This window comes from Rhipicephalus sanguineus, chromosome 10 (assembly GCF_013339695.2).
Source record: "Rhipicephalus sanguineus isolate Rsan-2018 chromosome 10, BIME_Rsan_1.4, whole genome shotgun sequence".
NCBI classification, from domain to species: domain Eukaryota; kingdom Metazoa; phylum Arthropoda; class Arachnida; order Ixodida; family Ixodidae; genus Rhipicephalus; species Rhipicephalus sanguineus.
In genome coordinates this window covers 41,855,432-41,876,435 of record NC_051185.1, presented here as the reverse complement: position 1 = coordinate 41,876,435, position 21,004 = coordinate 41,855,432, and the positions used below count along the sequence as shown (strand labels likewise).

At 46.3% G+C, this 21,004-nt stretch overlaps 1 protein-coding gene across 1 annotated transcript; it reads left to right on the top strand.

The window, feature by feature from the left end:
- Positions 1-211: 211 nt before the first annotated feature.
- LOC119371770 (solute carrier family 22 member 21) lies at positions 212-20,724 on the top strand. Its single transcript, XM_037642232.2, has 9 exons — positions 212-636; positions 2,258-2,361; positions 7,745-7,899; positions 8,624-8,792; positions 9,633-9,863; positions 10,814-11,028; positions 12,489-12,670; positions 14,986-15,137; positions 19,540-20,724. Exons 1-9 carry the CDS (start codon positions 253-255, stop codon positions 19,613-19,615), a joined length of 1,668 nt encoding a protein of 555 aa, XP_037498160.1. The 5' UTR covers positions 212-252; the 3' UTR covers positions 19,616-20,724.
- The last annotated feature ends 280 nt before the right edge of the window (positions 20,725-21,004 follow it).

The window sequence follows — 21,004 nt, the reverse complement described above, 5'->3', positions numbered from 1 at the left end:
CGAGACATACTGCTTCAATTTTCTATGGCCTGTTTTGATCTGTAGTTTCATGATTCGTTTTCGTGAAGCATTTATATACATATCAGACAAGCATATTACAGTGCCAAACGTATAATACAACACAACAGGGCAAATATGACATTGCACATTAATTTAATCGTTGCCCTAACTCTGCTTTAGTCAGATTTGTTTTCCTTTTTTTTCAGTTCCTCACCGGTTAATTTCGAAAGAACAAGTTACCGAAAGGTTGACATGAAGGAAATCAGTGCTCTGATTGGTCCGCCGAGGTGGTACCACGTGGTCGTCTGTTTGCTGACTTTCGTGCGGGCATTTCCATCGTCCTGGACACAACTGGCGGCATTGTTCGTGGCCGCGGACGTCGAACACTGGTGCTCGCGGCCGAACGATCCGCCCTTCGCCAACTGGACGGAGCAACGATGGAAGGCCGAAGCCATTCCCGTCGTCAACGGTTCTCAGCTCTCGGCGGTCGGCCCGAAGCACGAGTCCTGTCGGATGTTTCCCGCGAATATCATCAGTGACAATACTTCCATTGTGCTCTTGGATCAGTCCAGAACGGTGTCGTGTGACGCGTGGTCCTACAACGACACCATACCAGGATCTTCGGCAGTGCCGGAAGTGTGTGTTTTGCGTTAGATTATAAAAGTTCAGCGCAGTAGAAGTTACAACTTCAATGTTAGTGTAAAGAAACAATAAGAACGGTGAAGCAATATTTTTTTGTAGTTTGTTTGGGCCGTCACTAGCGTATGTAATGTGGTCCCCCACAAAGGGTTGACCAAGGGTTGACTGCCAGACCGCATTTTTCTTAAACTTTTGAAAGCTGGATGTCCCGTCTGATGCCATATGATGATGCCCGGAAGATCTCGTTTGAGGGCCCAGATAACACCGCTGGCTTTCTTGCTCAAGGGCACTTGAAAACCATGACCAACGGGAGCTAAAAGCATTACATGCTTAAAACAATTTACGATAAATGAAACACATCGGCAGGACGTGTTCTTACGGAGCACAACGCACGTTGTTCCATTGAAATCATCGCTTTGTTGGTTTAGGATTTCCTTCACTGTACAGACACCCATGTGTTGTAGTGATTATGGCGCCTGACTACTGACCCGCATGTCGCGGGTTCAAATGCCGGCAGCATTTCGCAGGAGGTTAAATGCTAGAGGCCCGTGTGCCTTCATTTACATGCACGTTAAAGTACCTCAAGTGGTTGAAATTTCCGGAGCCCTTTAATATGGCGTCTGTCGTAATCATATCGTGGTTTTGGGACGTATAACTCTAACAATTATTATTCCTTTATGTGCATATAACTAGGATTTCGAATAATCTTGAGGTGTTCTTGTGTGAGTTGCGAAGTTATGTTCATTACCCTGGAGTACCAGACCCGCTGCCACTTACTTTTGAACGCTGTCCCAAGTCTGCTGGTATAATCTCGGAATGGTACCTTAGTGCTCTAAAAGAACCATTGCTGGAAGCAGGAAACAAAGTCCTTGTTTGTAATTTACATAGCGGGAACGTTGATTATTGACGGAGAAAAAATGGTGTTTTGTTCATTAAAATGCGCATTTCCTACCCCTACGAGCTTTCATTCTTGTTTAGAAAGCAAATAGTTAACGAACGCTATCGTTTGTGTTTTAAGTTTGTCCAACATATTATCCTATCTGCATTATTTTCTGCAATTGTGCGCTTAGACCTCGCCTTTTAATCGTCACTGAGGCGTCCAGGAAACCAAGATATGTTTTCTATATAGGTGTCGTTAGCGCAGAAACGCCTTGAAATTTTGCCATGTTTTTTTGTTTTTGTTTTCTAGAGTTCCTTGTTGTCTTCCAATACCGAAACACAACTACATTATATCTTAATGGGCTAGTAAAGTAACGTTGTGAAGGTGTCGCCCCAATTTCTTTCGTTATTAATAACTTATCAAGCCTCCTCTCTGAGTGACAATTGTAATTTTGTTGCAGAAATGCTAACTACTAGGTCGGATTAGCTTAATCACTTAATATTCTTTTTAATACTTTTACAGATCCTCTATCACATTGCTGATTCTTAGTCTGGCGATAATGTAAAACACTTCATGGTAAATTATAAATGGCACACGTGCTGATCTTGTATCATGGTGCAGACACGGCAAGCAGGACGAGGCTGAGTTTCAGGACAGCATAGCTGTCTGCACGAGCGCACGTGGAAGAACGATTTCCCGTTGTTGTTCTTGTAGTTATTGTTGCTTTTAATCCTCTAGTGGGACCTCGTGTGCCAACACCAGTGGCAGCGCTCCATGATGACAAGCGTCGTGTTTGTGGGATCCCTCGTAGGATCTCTCGTCATGGGCCACATGTCCGACAGGTGAGCACAAACTTGTATTTGTGCTCACGGAATCGAAACGTGTCAATTTTAGGGATAAGTGATGCCCATACTTTTGTTTTCACCCACTTCACGTTACATCGGTGTAATAGTGGCTCGTGCACTTACATCAGAGCCAATGTCATCTTTTAGTGGTCAGATTCGTAGCGACGTGACACGGTTATCTCGAGCTATTGCGCGTGCTATTTTTTTTTTCCTTCTTGTTTTAAAATCACTAGTGATTCCGTGAACACTCACAATTTTCTTTCAAGCGAGTTGCCCTTGGGAGAAGGCACTTACAAGATTATGGTGTGCCTCCCAATTAGTGGAGCTTATGTGGAACAAAACGTAGTCATATACAGTAACAGTGGCAAGAAGCTCGACCGATGGCGTAAAGCGAGCACTCAGTGTCATTGCTGTCGCTTAGTACTATATGTAACATTTTTGCTGATGTTGTCCGCTTACTATGTAAAACGTATGCGTGCAATGAGATTAGCTGAGATTAGCACCTTCATTTGTTACAATTGCTTCACAGCTATTTCGTGAATCATAGAGCGACTCCGTGAACCGAATGTCGTCGCCTGTTGCGTTTTGAGCATCGTTGTGTGTAAACAGATGTAACCAGCTATATGAGACAAACAAAGAAATAATAATAGTAACGAGTAAATGTAGCGTAAGATGACGAGGAGCCTTGTAAATTTATGTTATTCCTTTTGCGTTTACGAATAAATACTACACGGCCATTTTAAGACTTTAACGTATTCTAGCCTTACGCGTATACGTGTAGTAGTAGTAGCATTTAGTTGCAGCTCAAACAGCAGGAATTGCAGTTACAATATCGTCTGCATCTGATGTAGTCATAGTTGCATTATCATCCGTAAGAGCAGTAGCGGTAGTTGCAATAGTACCTGCTCCATCAGTAGAAGTAGTTGCGCTATAGTATCTGTAACAGCTGTAGTCGTAGCTGCAGCCACAAAGAAGGAAGTATTGTTGCATCAGAAGCTATAGAATGAGATGTCATACTAGCTATAGCGCTGCAGTGGTAGTTGTAGTAGTACACTTTTAAAAAAAAAAGTTAGTAAAAAGGTTGTAACTGCAAGCAAATAGGTAGTAACTGCAGCGGTTACTAACTGTCTTGGACCGTTACTAACCTTTTGCAACCTGTTTACTACCTACCTTAGTAAACAGTTACTACCTGCAACCGTTGCTAACCTTTTCCTGCCTGTTTACTACCTACGTTAGTACCTGCAAGCAAATGGGTAGTAACTGCAGCCGTTACTAACTTTCATGGACCGTTACTACCTTTTTCCTACCCGGCCGTTAACTACTTTTTCTAAAATTGTAGTTAATACCTACTGTTTAATTTATAACTGGAATCGTCTCGACACATCATTTTTAATCGAAAACTGGTGAAAAAAAATGTCCATGGATCAAGAAAAAAATACAAGTTCTCTTTTTAAAACTACGCAACTGCGCTTTCTAAGCATCGTTCTGCTATTCTGAAAACGGAGGAGCAAAAGTTAATTAACTGTAAGCAAGTGCTATACGCGTTTTAGTACACAATATCAATTCCAACGAACTAACATGACAGGTGGATGTGAAAGAACCCCAGGTGGTCAAAATTAATCGGGAGTCTATAAGGTGCGTCTCATAATCATATTGTGGTTTTGGCACGTAAAATGCCAGAAATGATAATTATTAGCTTTTTACTGTCTATGTACTAGCACAGGAATTCATTGAAATGCACTGAGGCTATGTTAGTAGACTTAGTAACTTGTCTCGGCCGCTGTACATAATGTTTTTTTTGCGGCAGTTTTATAGCAAATAGACAGGACATATTGTTTATTTTAATGCGGTTGATTAAAAGTATTGTGCTACGTCCCCAAGCACACATATTCCGGTAGTAGGGTATGGTACTTTAGTGTCACATTTTTTGATAATTCATCGTGAAACACAGGTGCTCACCGGTACCAGTCGTGCACCTCGAATGTAGGGGCTCCAAATACCCCGGCAGTCGCGTAGTAAGTACTGTCAAGGGTCGGTTTCTTCGTATACCTCCCATAGGACGCGAAATTCAAACGCTCCGCCGACGCAAGCGCCGACAGCGCCGAGAGCGCTATTGAGTTACGCTCCTTGCAGAAGGCCGCCAAGCTCAAAGGGCGATGACGTAGCGATTACGTTGCTTACGTCGTCAGGGCAACAGTAACAACAGCCGCTCGCCTCCACCCCCTCTTCCTCCCTCTCCGCGCGCCGTTTTCTTTCTATTTTTTTTTATGCGCTTGCTTTTCCTCCTCTCCCATGCCGCGCACCGTTTTTTATTTTGTACGCTTGCTTTTTCTCCTCTCCTATGCCCCGCGCCGGGATTTTTTTTTTTTTGTTCGCGTGCGCTCGCGCACGTGCTGTGCTAGGCCGCGCATTCGCGTTTGCCCGCAGCCAGCATGTGCTAGAGCATAAAGGATGAATCCACCTACAACATTTCTGTTACCTCTTTTTATTGTTCTGTTTCCCAAACTCAAGATTTGCATGTAATGGGGCACGATACAAGTTCAGGAGAAGAACAGAGGGGAAGAATTCACAGTGTGTGCATGACTAAACACAAAAGTTCATTGTAAAATTTAGAAATTAAAAAATCGAACACATTGGAAAGTGTAGGCCCTTTGACGTACACACAAATAAGAAACACGATTTTCATTTGGTGCAATACCGAGCAAAGTGCAGAGGAGCCTCTGATGAGAGGTAATCATGTAGTTTAAAGAAATGTCAGTGCATGACAAAAACATAACGAAGCGCAAAATATGTAAATATGAAATGATATTGCAATGATTTACTTATTAACCATTGAAATGATACGAAACACAAAACAACCACTTACATATTTGCTCAGATTTTGCACAAATATACATGAAATGCTGGACACCTTCACCAGATAAACAAAATGAAAAAGATAAGATTTAGCACAGTAAGTAGTACATTGCGCTAAAAGAGCAAGACACAATATATGGTACTTGAACACTACTTGAAAGTTAGTTGGTGGCAACGGGATGCAGGCCATGGTCAGTTTATGCAGCAGCACATGACATTCGAAGAAAAGCGTATTACTCAACGACCAGGTGAAATAAGCCTATACGCAGCTTTTCTTTCACCGCGAATACAATGACTAGCTGAATATAACGCCACTGAAGGGAGGACGTCATGTTGGGTACACTGAGCACTTCATTGTGATAAACACAAACAGTAAAATTCTGCATACAGGACATGTCTCATGCCTACACATGAATCCTTAGTGCGGTTTTTCCATAGGCAATAACAGAGACAATATATAAACACACAAACTACTTCTTCAGCCGTAAGTACATAGCATATTCACCCACCGAGAAGAAGCACTGGGAGCAGTGTAGAAAGCTGGTCCACTTGAGTTGCGGATCGAGACTTCGCAGAGCGCTGATTCTACAGCTGTTAACCCCTCCTTGGGCAAACGCATCATTTCTTGCTTTCTCGAATACTCCGAAAACGTTTCCGTCCTGAAATAAAGCAATTGAAAACTATTAATTCCAACGATACAAATTACGCAGTCGCATGAGGCAAACGCAGTCTCGTCGTCTCGGCTCAGTGCAAGCTGCGATACATTAGGCAGTTTTAGAATAGCGTACGCTATTTTAGCGTTTGCGGCTCGCTATTTCCGTCACTACGAGAGCCCGCAAGCGGTTAGCGTACGACGCATGACAGTTGCGCGAAAAGCCAACGCAAAGCTTTTCGTACGCTATTCTAAAACTGCCTATTGAGTCTCAGGAACGCGTATTTAAACGATGGCGAGTGATAAACAGGCAAAAAAAGCAAAACGCACTTCCATCACGCAGTTCTGTCATAGACGCAAACGTTAAACTATGAGCCTCAAGTTCTTTAACTTCATTCCTTCTAGGAACAGCGATATTAACTGCAACATCGTGCTTTTCACGATTCAGCCGTAATTAAAAAAACAATAACTGTGTTGTCCAACTGCAATTCGTAAATGTGTGGCTGCGAACGCAAGCCGCATGCTCACCTTTAGTTTTTCGGAACCTCGAAGAATCTTGCGGAACTCGGTCGGTCTTGAAGTATCCGTGCACCGTTCCATGATGTACGAATGGTGCGTGCCGTTAACCACCACGGCGGCAAGAGCGCACAACACGCAAACACCACGAAAACTCCACACGCCGGCCAAAGCTCGCTTCATGTAACGGAACATCACGAAACTTCATATCAAGGCCGGCGACTAGGACGGGCTCCTGTATGGCGTCGACGGAGCACGGCTGACATAACGACCACTCCGATAAGTCTCAAGAGCGAACAATGACCCGCTAACCACAACGGGAGACTTGCAGGTGTCCGCCAAGCATAGCCTCCCTGCACGGCCAGCCTGGTGCCCGCTCTCAGCATTCGCTTCATGCTACAACAGAACTTTCGAGGAATTCAAAACTAGCGTCGCGGCGCGCGCGCGGCCGGCGCGGGGTGCACGGCTTTGCCGGCACGGCGGCAGGCTGCCATTGGCTGCTTTAATTTTGAATCTCCGTGAACGCTAGCGCCAATTTCACCTTCAGTTACGGCCCCTTTTAAAAGGCCGCCAAACTAGCAAATTATTCAAGATGGTGTCGGTGACGTCATCATGACGTAATTCTTTGGGACACTGGAGCGGCAGTGCTTCCGGGTATTGGTACTGTCGCGTAGTGAACTTGTTGCATCTGTGTATTCGTCTAGTTCATGACACTCCACGGAAGATTACCCGAAGTTGTATTGTAGTGTGACATTATGAATTTGATCACTGTTAATAATGTGGCAAAATGAACACGTTAGTATCGGTTACTACCTTTTTTTTACCTTTATTTTACTACCTATGGTTAGTAACGGCTAGGGTAGTAACAGTCACTAATTGCTGTTAGTATAACGGCAAAGGTAGTAATAGTTACCACCCTTGCCGTTACTAACTGCACTTACTAACAGGGTTGTAACATATGTGACAAGCCGTTACAACCCCAAAGTTAGCAAGTGCTACTACCTTTTTTTTTTAAGAGTGTACAGTAATCGTTATTTGAAGATCGGGTTCTGGTTGTGACACCGTTAGGCACGGTGAAACGCTGCAGTAGGAAAAACATAGAACACAGCTTGAGCAACCAAGTTACCCCTTTGGAGATAAAGATAAGAAATGCAGAACGAGTTTGGTATGGCCCTGCGACCTATCATTGAGAAAAGTAAGGCGTGTAAACAAGGAGCCAAGAGAGGAAGCCCAGAATGAATAGCGTGCTCGCAGGTCTTCCTTTCTTCAGCATGAAATCCTACCATCTGGCTAGTTCAACGGTGTCCCGTTCTGAGCCACTCGTGTTGTTTAACCGGCCACTGTTTTGTCGCGCAGATTCGGACGTCGTACCGTGTTCTTTATCTCCGTGTTTGGAGCTGCCCTCTTCGGGTCTTTGGGAGCAGTGTCCCCGTCGGTGAAGTGGTACAATACGCTGCGCTTCTTCGCGTCCGTCAACATCGCCGGCATCCAGACAAGCTCGGCGGCTTTGCGTGAGTTCCGCTGCCGTCTTCTCGTCTCACCTGAACTATCACGCTGAAACACGGGTTCCGTGTTCTCATAATCGTTCCTTACGTCGCTGTAGACAACGCCTTGCAAATCATTCAACTTTCGCGCTATATACATGTCACTTACATACGTTACCTTCCGGGGACTGTTCGGTAAGCTTTTGGAGAATTCGTGCGCACCCGTGCACCTTCAAGAACTGCTAAAGGGCCTAGGCGTTTCGTATGAAGACCCTCTAGGCAAGGTTGCCAGTGCTCACTGACACGCCGCATAATATGGAAATAAATGGCCTCCAAGATCGCTTGCGCTGCCTTATCAACCTGCGAGCGCTCAGTCTCTATTTGATCCCTCCTTACCCTTTAGCCGAGTGAATGCGGCCAGGCGCGCAGTAAGGTCAGGACATTGGATATCTACTTTCTCTTTTATTAGCATAAGGTTTTGGGCTTCCAGCGAACGTGAGTCAACCGTCTTCTTGAAATGCGTTCCTGCAGCGGTCACTGCGTACATATTTCTCCTCTACTCCCCTATCCTTTTATCTTTAATTGGTTTAAACCCCCATTTTATTTTAGGTTATTTTTCTTTCGGGGGACAAAACCAGTCATGGACGCCTAGATACCCTTCATTACCCTTTTTTCTGCAATCACCGATATTTTAAGTGTGTGTATAACCAGCATCGCACATTTCAATTCACTTTATGACCGACCCCCGCAGTGGCCGAAATCTTGGACCCTCGATTCCGCACGTTCCTCAACATCGGCTACACGGCGGGATTCGCCATACCTTCCATGCTGCTGCCAGGTGTGGCCTACTTGTTATCAGACTGGAAACTTCTGCAGCTGCTTACCGGACTCATCGCCTTGGCCTGCGTACCTTTTATGCTGTTAGTACACCCGTACTTTGAGCCTTAGAGGATTGTTCCGACTCGCAGACATTGTTCACGCGTGCACTTTTCTCACCATTTTATTTGTGTTATTTCATGCCCGAAACAGTACAGAGTGTGTGCGTGTGTGTGCCTAAACCAAACCTATTTTCGAAGTGTAATGTGCCAGTTTAGATGTTTAATGCATACGTGCGTGCAGTACAAATGGCAAATCACATCATAATAATAATTGTTGTGGTTTTACTTCCCAAAACCACGATATGGTTATGAGAAACGCCATAGTGGAGGGCTCTGGATATGTCGATCTTAACGCGCACCTAAATTTAAGCACGTGGGCCTACACTATTTAGCCTCCATCGAAATGCGGCTGCCGCGGCAGGGATTCGATCCCGCGACCTCACATCGCATGACAGAGCACCGAAGCATGTCTTATGAATATTTCAGGGTACAGTTTATTCAATCCTGGCTGTTTGCACATGGACAGAAATGTCCCCAGGATACTACCAGACGTCGTTACGATGCGCATAATGCACTGGATTAATACACTACCTCAGGAATTATCTTACTAAACGTACTTCCTCTGTCTCTAGCAAGGATCAGCCGCATATCTGCAGGCGCCAACTTGAAGAAACAGTGTCTGGATAATGTGTCAATGTTTACCCATTCCAACTAGGCAAGTCAGCGCAGCTGTACACCTATAAATTCTGCCGGACGGAATGGGAAAGCGGAGAAAATTCATTCAAACTGCGCGTCTGATAATGTCGTAGTTTGAGCTATTTAGGAGTTGTGACGAAAGGGGTATACATCACCTCGTTTTTGTTTATTCTCTTCTTTTTTCAGAGTTGTCCAGGAGTCGCCACGATGGCTCATCACGGCCGGCAGGGAGGAGCAAGCCGCACGCGCCATCTCGAAAATACTGAAGATGAATCGTCGGACGGTGCCGAACTTGAAATACGCCGTGCAAGTGATAGCGGAGAGAATTCGGGAATCGTCGACCAGCGCCATAGGCCCTGTGGAGATTCTGAGGCACCGGATGATTAGGAGGAACACGTTTCTCCTGTTTGTCGTCTGGTGAGCTTGTCTCCATACCACGTTATAGAGAATTCGACGGCGAAGCGCGCGTGGGGATAAGTGGCGGGTAAGTAGGATAAGTGACATAAGTAGCGTCCTATGAAAACACGAGAGTATGCTGTTCTCCTCTCTTGATCTTTCCATCTCACCTTGCGTCCACTTCACCTCCACATACTACAGATGCGGAGCCGTGCTCCCAACTAGGGCTGCAGAAATAGCTTGTTCTTTCCCACCTTAAGCTTATATATATATATATATATATATATATATATATATATATATATATATATATATATATATATATATATATATATATATATATATATAGCTCAGGCACGCCGAAATTATTGAAGTTTTTCTCTTTCTTTTATTCATCATAAGTGCCTACATTACTGACATATTTAAACATGACGAAAAGTTTCATGTAGATACATGCCGCGTGCGAATTCGGGCGCATTAAAAAAGGGAGTTTCTACGGAAACGACAAGGTATCTTTTATCAGCGAGTAATAAACTACTCGCCACACTCTGAGAAAAAAAAAAGAGTCCTTTGGCCCTTTTTTGTCAGTCCTTTCTTGCCACGTATATGACACTCTTTAGAGAGCAGCGTGAACTCTCTTTGGAGATCATTATATGCTCTCTTCAGAAAGTCTTGTGACCCAAAAGAGAGTTAACGTGTCTCCTTATAGAGAGTCATATGCGTGGCAAGTCAGGACTCTCCAAAAGGAGTCACACATACTCTCTTTTTCTTTTTCTTGGAGTGCACAAATGGCGATTTCCTGCAAAGGGAAATGTTACTTTGACATACAACCTAAACTGTGGCGCTTTATGATATTACAATCCTTCAGTCTAAAATTATTTAATTTGACTGCTTATGTTGTGCCTATGAGGAACCTTTAGGCGTAAAGCAGCCTGAAGTGTAAGCACTGCACATGTTTCGTGGCATCGCAGGTTCTGCGACAATTTTCTCATGTTCGCTCTCACGCTCGGCGCTGTGGACATCGAGGGCAGCCATCTGGTCAACTTCGCCGTCTCTACGGCCGCCGAGATACCCGCTGCATTCCTTGGCCTAGCCATTGTATACTACTGCCCACGTAGGCCGTCCCAGGTGGCCACTCTCTTACTGGCAGGGATAGCAGCAGCCGCCATAGAATTGACTCCTGCGGGTAAGAAATTTTAACCGTCATGACTTGATGTAGCTTTGTTATGCAGAATGGCCCCGCCATGATGGGCCATTCTAGCATTTTATTCTGTCATTGTCCAGTCAGGGCTTTGAACGCTTCTGAAGACGATAATGAACCATGCCCCAGTCTCGCCGGAAGAGGAATAGTCATTCACATCCATAGGTTATCATCTACCTATCCCATGCATATTCAAAATCTGCTGCAGCCATATAGACTACATCTTAGCGGTAAAAAAAAATGAAGCTTAACTGCGCCAAAGGGCTGAACTGTCACGCTTATTGCAAAAGCTCATGCGTGACAGGTTTACGCCTCACTAGAGTGAACATGAAAGACACTTGCTTCTTGCAGGCCCAGCGGTGAAGGGCATTCAAGTTTCATCTTCCTGAGTGAAACCCTCGTGAATTTCTCGCTTTGTAGATGATACTCTATTCTTGTAGATATACAATATCCTAACTTTTAAATGCCAAGCATTTCTTAGCGAACTTCTGCAACTTTGAGAGTGTCTATCTACCACCAAGCCGCCTACAACTTTGTGCTCTCCTGGCCGTTTTGTTAATGGGAAGTATACCAAGATTGGTATGGCATAACATGACTGTAAGACGAACATAAATGAGAGATCATAACTTGAAATTCATGATATGCATGTCATGAGCGGCATGATTTACATGCCATGGTGTTGGTGCTGTTGCGGCCGTTTTGTTAATTTGACATATACCAATATTGGTATGGCGTGACAAGAACGTATGACAAACACAAGTGACAGGCCCTAACGTGCAAATCATGTCACGCATGTCATGTACAGCATTATTTACATGACATGGTCTCGGGGTGCTCGCGGCTGTTTAATTAGATGTATATATACCAGAATTTGTACGACGAGGCATTTCTGTATGGCGAACCTAAATGACAGGTGATAACGTGAAAATCATGGCATGCATGTCATGTACGCCATGACATGCATGCCCCGCTCATGGTGCACTTGCGGCCGTTTCGATATCTTGACATGTACCAAATTTGGTATTGCATGACGTGACTGTACGACAAACATAAATGACAGGTGGTCACATGAAAATCATGACATGCATGTCGTGTAGGGCATGATTTACATGTCACGCCCATGGTGCGCTCGCGGCCGTTTCACGAGTTGCATATACACCAATATGGGTATTGCGTGACATGACTGTACGAAGAGCATAAATGACAGGTGGTAACATGCAAATCATGACATGCATGTCGCGTCAATACAAACGAGTGAGAAGGAAAAGAGGAAGATGGCTTTCGCCTACTAGCCGTCTTAGGCAAAGGCGTAAGGGGCCGTGCGAGTTTTTGCATCGCGGGGAACTCCAGTGAACTGGTTGCAGTGCTTATTAGGTATTCGTCGCTGCTGACCTTTATACAGTTATTCGTGTTATTTTTATTTATTGGAAATTTACGTTTCGCAGGTTCGCCTTACGTGAGCTTGTCGTTGTCCATGGCGGGTCGTTTCGTGCTCATTCTGTCAGCGTCGGTCAAGTGGGTCTGGACCATGGAGCTGTTCCCAACGGCAGCACGTGGGTTCGGCTTCGCCGCGTGCTTCACCGTGGGTCGCTTGGGAGGCATTGTGGCTCCCTTCATGAGCGTTATTGTGAGTGTTTGCAAGCCTTCTACGTGTGAACAGCACGGCTTCCGATATTGCAAATCTCAGGGACTACGAAAGCAGCGTGTTGTTAAAAGAAAGATAAAGAGACGGCGACATCAGTCCGTTCGATATTTCACGTTGGCTGAGGGCTATTTCTGATAGTGGTTTAAAGCTAGGCAGTATGCTTATTTCTGCAACACACAAGGAAGCCCGGCCCAACAATGAGGGGGGGGGGGAGAGGGGGGGGGGGGGGGAAGGAACAGATAGAAGATAGAAGAGAGTGCAGAGGGGATAAGCGATGTCGTGGCATCGTTTCCTTCCCGCGAAATCTGTTCTTTTACTGGTATATTACACTATTTTTAGCATGCTTCGTCCACAAACACAGTCGCCTTCTTCTATGCCTTCGTTTAATATTAACGCTGCGCGCTCACCACATAGTTTTTACCAAAGATATAACGCAAGCAAGGCCAATAACTATGATTTGTGACGGACAACGTACGCCCTAAAGAGCGTACACACCTTTTTAAAAAATTGACATAACGGGAGCTCCCTAACCACCTTTTTTTTTTTCTATTCTTCTTAACCATATTATAGAATGATTACTGCCCCCGTTTGATCTCTCATTCATGCAATTTTCTTCCTGCGCCTTACATACCAACTTTGCTGAGTTGATTCTAAATTGATAACCTATGCTGCAGAAGTAACTTGGCACGGCTGCAGGCTGGTAATTGTCTAATTTCATTATCAAAAGCCGGTAATTGCCACGTAAGCGGATGATCCACGCACTTTATATTACCTTCGCACTTACAACGCCACGTCATATACTCCGTAACAAAACGCAGCACGTGCAAAGAGCCTGACACGGCGGAAGTACGGAACTAGTATACATAGGCGTTCGCATGGTTCCCCATTAGGGGGTGCGGGGTAAAGTTTCATCGCAGCGTTCACACCCCTCCCCCCGGTGGTCGAGTCCAAAGGACAACATGCTTCACAATGGTTGAAAAAAATAACGAGAATGAAGCGATGACGTGCTTCTGACAATAGCCTGCCTTTGGTCCCTGGCTTTCCTGAAGTAAAGATGGAAACTAAACAGTTCTTGGAATGCGACATCTGGGTCCTTCAGCCGCCATTATCGTCAAAAACCTGCGTGGCCGTAATCGTACTCTTTAAACAATGACGGGAGCGGTCCGATTGAGTAAACGTATGCGACAGACTTGCGCCCCCCCCCCCCCCTTCTTATGTGACGGGGGGGAAGGGGGGCTGCCCCGCTGACATCCGAAATTTGTATCACCAGAAAGCATGGAAAATTAGTGTGCGACAAAAAAAAAATTGGCATACGTTTTGAGTGTTTCTCAGGGCCGCAGTGACGTCATGAACAGCTCTGAATGGTTCCCAGTAAAGTTTTTAGACGTCAACAATCATACTTGTTATCATAAATATACGGTGCATGCGCGCGTGTGTAATTAATGAACCAAATGTGTTGTTCTCCGTGACCGCTAGTAGCCCGTTCCTAAACTGACTACACTTTTCTGCATGGCACTAGAGTATTCCGGTGAAAGTGACTTAAGAAGCGCTTTGCACACGATAGATAGAGGTCAAGCTCCTTCGCCAAGACCGTCCACTTCGTCTCTTGGGGTCTTCGTCCACCTTTCATAGGACTTCATGACGGACCCGCAGTCTAAGTTTCAGTCTTGTTTCATAGAACGTCTGATTGCGGGGAAATGACTTGCATCGACGTGGCAGGCATGTGTGAACACAATACAAAGACGATGCTGCCTCGAGCACAAAAGCACGCGTTAACGCGTCGAAAATAAACAGCGCGACGTCAACGTCATCTGTAACCTAAACGCGAAGGCGCATAAAGGCCTCCAAGGTTCACGCGCACTTCCTCGGAGGCAACGAGGCACCGTTGATGGTCGCGCAGCGCGCATGCCCACGCCCGCGCGTGACTGCCACGTCTTCCGCAACAGCGCAGGCAGCACCTGTTCGTACCTGTACGCTAGCGTACGTTTGTATCAAACATCCCGGGGTGCAAATCGGTTCGCAACAACCGCACTCCAATACACTACAGGCTAATGGGCCTTGGCCAGGACCACAGAAAAATTCGTATCACCCCGAAATTCGTACGAGCCGTGATCGTATCACCGAGGTTGTACTGTATATGCTTGTCATTTGCTCTTTCTCTGCGAGATATCACTCGGAACCACTTCTGCGATATTTACAATTGGCCTTGATATTTAGTCATAGCAACTATCAGAGCGTATACACGGTGTGCACGTGCGCTTGTCAGTGCGCACTCAAGCCTACACCTTTACACGCAGAAGAAGCAGGCCTCTGTGTACGTGGCTGCTGGTCTGCTAGCAGCCGCCGCCCTCGTTGGAGCAGGAGCCGCCGTTCTTTTGCCGGAAACTCGAGGCATCGAACTTCCGGACACATTCGACGAGGCCGAAGATGTCGCCAAAGAGCGCGGGAAGTAAGAGAAAAAAAAAAAGACTTACCCCTGTTCCACCCAGTGTGTTATTGGCAGAAGCAGTGGATCTGCGCTTCTGTTGCGTTTCCCTTGCGATTTTCTGTGATTGTGATGTTTTGTGATTTTGTGCATCTGTCTTTGATAACGTTACTTGTAGAATAGAGATGCACGGCGTGTGGCAGCCCCTACCACACCTGCCCCCTTCTACAGTGACCTTAGGCCCTGTCCACGCTCGATGCTCACCTTCCCCGTTTCACAGCTCTGCGGCTACAGCTCCGTCCACGACCGAGTCAGTTACGCCACCTATGTGTGTATCTGGGAACCGGAGCGTGACATGCGACGCGGACACTCGTCTGTCGTCAGGCACAGTCCTAGAGTAGCTCCGCTGTTAAAAAAGGCTTTTCACGCAGGTTTTAAGGCGATTAACATTCTTATTCGAGTGACCCCCGCGTTAGTGTGCTGCTATGTCAACGTTATCGCATTACTTCCTTCACGCGGTGGCCTACCCATTAAAACATGGACGCACGTAAGCCTACGAATGCGGCATAACAAATCAACCAACCTATATCACGTAAGGCACGGTTTTGTTAGATGCTTGATGTACGTGTGTCACCAGGCATGAAAAGAAATTACTGATCAAAATGAGAACGCGTGCTTTTACAGTTGACGATGACGACTTAACGAACGCTCGATAAACATGATTGATTGATTGATTGATTGATTGATTGATTGATTGATTGATTGATTGATTGATTGATTGATTGATTGATTGATTGATTGATTGATCAGGCTAATCAGCCAGCTTCAATTAGCGAAAGCCGACCTAATACCACGCCGTAATATACATTAGTATACTGCCAGAATTCATCTCCCACCTTTCCAAGTGTGAAGGAGCCCAAAATTAAAGACAAGTAATTTTTAGATGCGAAGTATCTTAAACTCAGTAAGGTAAAAAGTTGGGCGAGTTCCGTGTCGTCCCGTGTCCATCTTCTTCATTGTGTACCGTATTATCGCGCCCTTCCGTGTATCATGAAGTATCTTAAAGGAGCACTGACATCAAATTTCAAAGTCGAGATGTGCCCTTCATTCGATTCCTCGGTATGCATAGGTCTCCTTGGCCCAATTTGAATGGCGTCCGTCGCGCGGAAGTAATTTTATTTCGAGGGCAAACAGCGTACGAAAGCTGAACGGAAGATTGATCACGCTGCGACATCGACACTAGTGCTACGTAACAAATGTGATACATTCCGACCATACCATCCTGAGTGACGATACGCTAGTAACAATGACGTCGACGATCTGAGTGTATTTATTGTGCCGCCGACGCCAGGCGACGCTCTCACCGACTCTTACTCCCAGCCAGTGGCTCTCCTCGCTGTCCCGATCCGTGCCTGCGATTCATGGTGTCGTATCGACTGATTTGTCGTGTGATCCTCAGCGCGAGTGCGATCAATCGGAGCGACTACGTGCCAGCATGTTGGGGAACCGCTGCGTAGTACGGACCTCGAGGCGCGGAAAAAGCGGAAAGTGCGTGGCGTTTCATTACACGTACGGTACACGCCAACACGACCACAAGTTATTGAAGTGGAGCACAAGTAACACGTATGTAGCGTTATTAGTGAATGTTAGTTCGTCCGTGGACTTCCTTACGCTAGCGTAATACCAGGTTACTGCAGCCGTAACCGTGAGAGGCCAGATAGGTGGGGCCATCTGGTGGCGCAGAAATGTTATTGTAGAAACCTATCGTATTCTATTTGTCCGCTGGTGTGCATTCGCTATGCCGATATTTCATAGACCCCTTTGCGTATACCGGAATGTTGTGCACGCTAAAATTCTCTGATATAGCTAATTGAGACACACCAGCGAGTATGGCCCAAGCGTGCGTCCCCGGGCACCTCCTCGTTGCTGCTTGGAACAGCGTCCATTTTTGAATCGTTTTGCAAAGCGTCGAAGCGAAAATGATTCGCGACGTCGCTTATCGCGGTGATTTTGAGTTCCAGAATGCCGTCTGCAACGCTAGTGGACACTTTTGACGGCGACGACGGCGATGCTGGTGACAAGGCATGACTGAACGCGCGCGCCTAGCAGACGAAATGTTAGCTGAGCAGCTGATCCTCACGTCACTCCTTTCTGTGGACAAGTGGTAAACTGGGCGCGGTCTGGAATTGACCGCGAGGGAGCGCTGCCAGCGCTAAGGTATGGCGGGCTTGCCGGCCGTTTTGAATCGTGCTAGATACCGGTTATATAAATCAATAAAACAGATAGTTATTCGTCACTCAGTTGCATTTTCGGTCGTGAATCGCTACTAGGGGGTAGATAACTACTCGTGTATGCAAAAATCTTGACATGCGTAAATTTGATGTCAGTGCTCCTTTAAGGCGGAGCTCAATCCGGTGGTGGTGGTGTGCGGCGTGACCGCCCCTTACTGCGCATGCGCATACCCTCTCCACACACCTCCCCTCCCCTCTCCACTTTCCCTCTCCCCTTCCCCTCTCGCCTCCCCCTCTCCTCTCCCCCTTTCCACTCTTCCTCTGAAACGCGGGCTAGACATGCCGAAATTCTCTCCTGCGCAACGCCGCGATGAGCTAGAGCGCATGCGCGTCCCCTCCCCTTCTCTCTCCTCTCCTACGCTGCCCCCCTCTCGCCCGCCTGTCGACCGCGTTCCCCGCTCGCCCTGTGAGAATTAACGGCCAGGCTAGATGGAAGATACCACGCGCGTAGCGTCCCTCTTCGCGTTCCACGACGCGAGGTCGGTAGCATACCCAACGAACGCCAACGGAACGCGATCGTGCAAGTGCTCCGGCTTCGCACCGCCTCATGGTCCCCGTTAGCGGGAGATGGTGTAATTTTAGGGGCGAAGCTCCTTATAGCGGCACCCGTTCGTCCCTCGTAGCGTAGTATGTAACCAGTCTTACGCTTTGACCTGCAAGGTGGTGCCGGTGGGAGATTTTTCCTGTGCGTTGTTGAACAATAAAAAATTCGCAGCGTTAGCTAAAAGCCGACTTCTTCTGTCTCTCATTCCCATTAGCAGCCATTCTTTACCTCCAAGGTAGTGCCTGGTGAGATTTCTCCTGTGCGTGATTAAACAATAAAAATTTTGTTCAAAACGCCGTTGATTGATGAAATAAACCAACAAAAGACAGACGCCAGATGTTTTGTAAAAGCAAAACGAAAGAACGCCAGATGTTTCTAAAGCAAAACGAAAAGACGCCAGCTGCTTAACGAAAGACGCCAGATGTTTTCTAAGCAATGGCTTTCTAAACAATGAAAATTCACAGCGTACATGTAAAATTAAAGTGCGCTGCAAGTCGTCATAACTCATCGAACCTTTAGTATAAACGCGCCCGATCTCACGTCGGTGATGATGTACTGGGCAGAATTCACGGAAGATTCACGGTTTACCGATGAACCTCCGCAGCTTCGCCCACTCATCATCATTCACTCCGTGGATATGCTGTGATTTTTTTTTGCAAGAGAACCTTTACAGCGAACCCCACATTCGTAAAGTACTTTATGTGCCGCAAATGCAGAGGCCATTACGCATGTCAACCACATAGCATTCCTGGATTCTCGGTTTCCACGTGCCAAAGCCAAGACGGGAATATGAGGCATGTACAGAGGAACTAAAGATTAATTCTTATTACAGGTTCCTTCACATGCGCCAAAGTTCAAGTACACAGGTGTTTGCACATTTCAGCCTCATACAAATGCGGCCGCCATGGCCATCGCATTTTACAATAACTGCTGCGTCTAACTTTCCTGGGAACATGCTCAGCCGAAATTTGTCACAACGAAGTTCGCGATATAACGAATCTTTTTTTGTCCCCGCTTGTTGTTTCCATTCAAATTCAAGTATTTTTCATCGAGTCAATGAAGTAGTTCGCTGCAGCAGTCTTTATACAACGAGGTTTCGGCGGGCACAGAAAGAAATTACAAATCTGAAAAAATGTTACTTATTCATAGCCCACAAGAAAAATATCATTTTCAAGTTCAAAAGCCAGTTCTTTATCGACAGCCACGACAGAAATTTAGCAAAGCAGCGGTGCGACGCAGGGCACATACTTTTTTGACGCGTATGCTATTGTGTTAAGTGTGTCAGTACGGCCTTTTCTTTCGCTTTGAAGAAAAAAAAATTGACATGATAGATAGCTTTGGACGTTCTTATCGCTTGGGAAGCGCATTTGCGATAACGTAAAATGTAGCAAAAGTGGCAGGATTTAAATGATGTGCGAGTTCATTAACACGAGCTAAATACCGGAACCAAGATGTAATGCGGTACACGATACAGCGAAGTTTCTCCGTTATAACGAAGTTTTTCTCGGCAGAGTGGGTAAAACTATCAATACCTGTGAACTTCAAAGCGGGCACACACACCTTCAAAAGGATTTCTCATTTTTACGTGCAGGAGAGGCGAGATGGAACTGACGACGAAGAGGCATCCGGAGGAGGAAGCGGGGGATGTCGACTGCAGGCGAATCTAGCCTTGCAAGACCTAGCTGCCCGGGCACCTCTATGGAAACATTATGAAACTTTGTCACCTGTCGAACATTCAGCGAAGATGGATTAACAAGACGCCGCGCACAGCGTGGTGGAACGGCACACAAGCCGGCGGGCGGCCTGTGACTCATCCCACGCAAGGCGGCGCGCCGGGACTCCCACCTCGTGGCAAAGCACCCTGACGAAAGTTTGCCTATCACTACCAATCACGGCCTAGGTTCTCATCACTAAACAACTTCGAGAGAAGTTGAGAGACACCCGCATTCTGAAGAGCGGACCAAGTTCATTTCAGCATTGGCTCTGTTGTACACAACATATGCTCCAAACCACTGGAGTTTAACTGGTGCTCCGTAAGCATCCTGAGGGAAAGCAGTCTTCTATCTTCATGGCCCACCTCAACACTGCTGAACGTCGCTCTCAAGTTGACGCTGCTGAAGCTACAAGCGCAGGTAATGGTCAAACCGAGCTTTTGAATCCCACCACTGCGACCTCGGAGGCCGTTAGATTTCGCGCATCCATTACTGTTACGGCAGTGCATTATTAATCGATTCGGGGGTTATCATTATATGATGAGGAACCAGCTCAGAGCATGGGGAAGCTATACTTCCTACCCGGCACGGAAATAAGCATCTGAAGCGTACGGCCTTCGATTATCATGCGCACGCTTAAATTTCGGGGACAACGCAAAGTTCATGGTACTACATCGCCAGGCAGGAATGCATGTCAACACCATTAAACAACAATGGAACGAAAACTAGGACCTCATATGCACCATATATATGTGTGCGTACATCTATTGGATTCCAAGGCTGAAACCCCCCTATAATGACCAGCAATAAGAACATTCCTTCGACATAAGCAATGCTGAAGCACCACAATTTAAACATGGACGCGAACACGTTAAAGGGACACTAAATTGAAAACTTTATTCAGTTTAGAATGAAAAGTTATATTTCAGAACTCTAGTGTTCTTAACGTCGCTACAATATGTTTAAAAGAGAAATCGAAGGTTGAAGGCTTATTGCTGAATTTTCGTGAGGGAGTTGTGCGGTTTCGAATTTTCGCAATATAGGGTTGCGTGGTGGTACTAGACGGTGGTACTAGAGGCTAGAGCACTGCACGGGCCGTGATTTTTGGCCCGGGCCCGGCCCGGGCCCGGAACTCGTTCAAGTTTACCCGCCCGAGCCCGGCCCGGTGATTCAATGCGCGACCCGGGCCCGGCCCGAACCCGAGAAAAAGTTTTGCCTACCCGGCCCGGCCCGGCCCGACGGCAGATCAGGCCCGACAGAGGCCCGAGCCAATAATATAGGTGGTATTGCCAGAACATAGAATCTAAAGCAAACGGTTAAGTAGCCATTGACAATTATATGGAG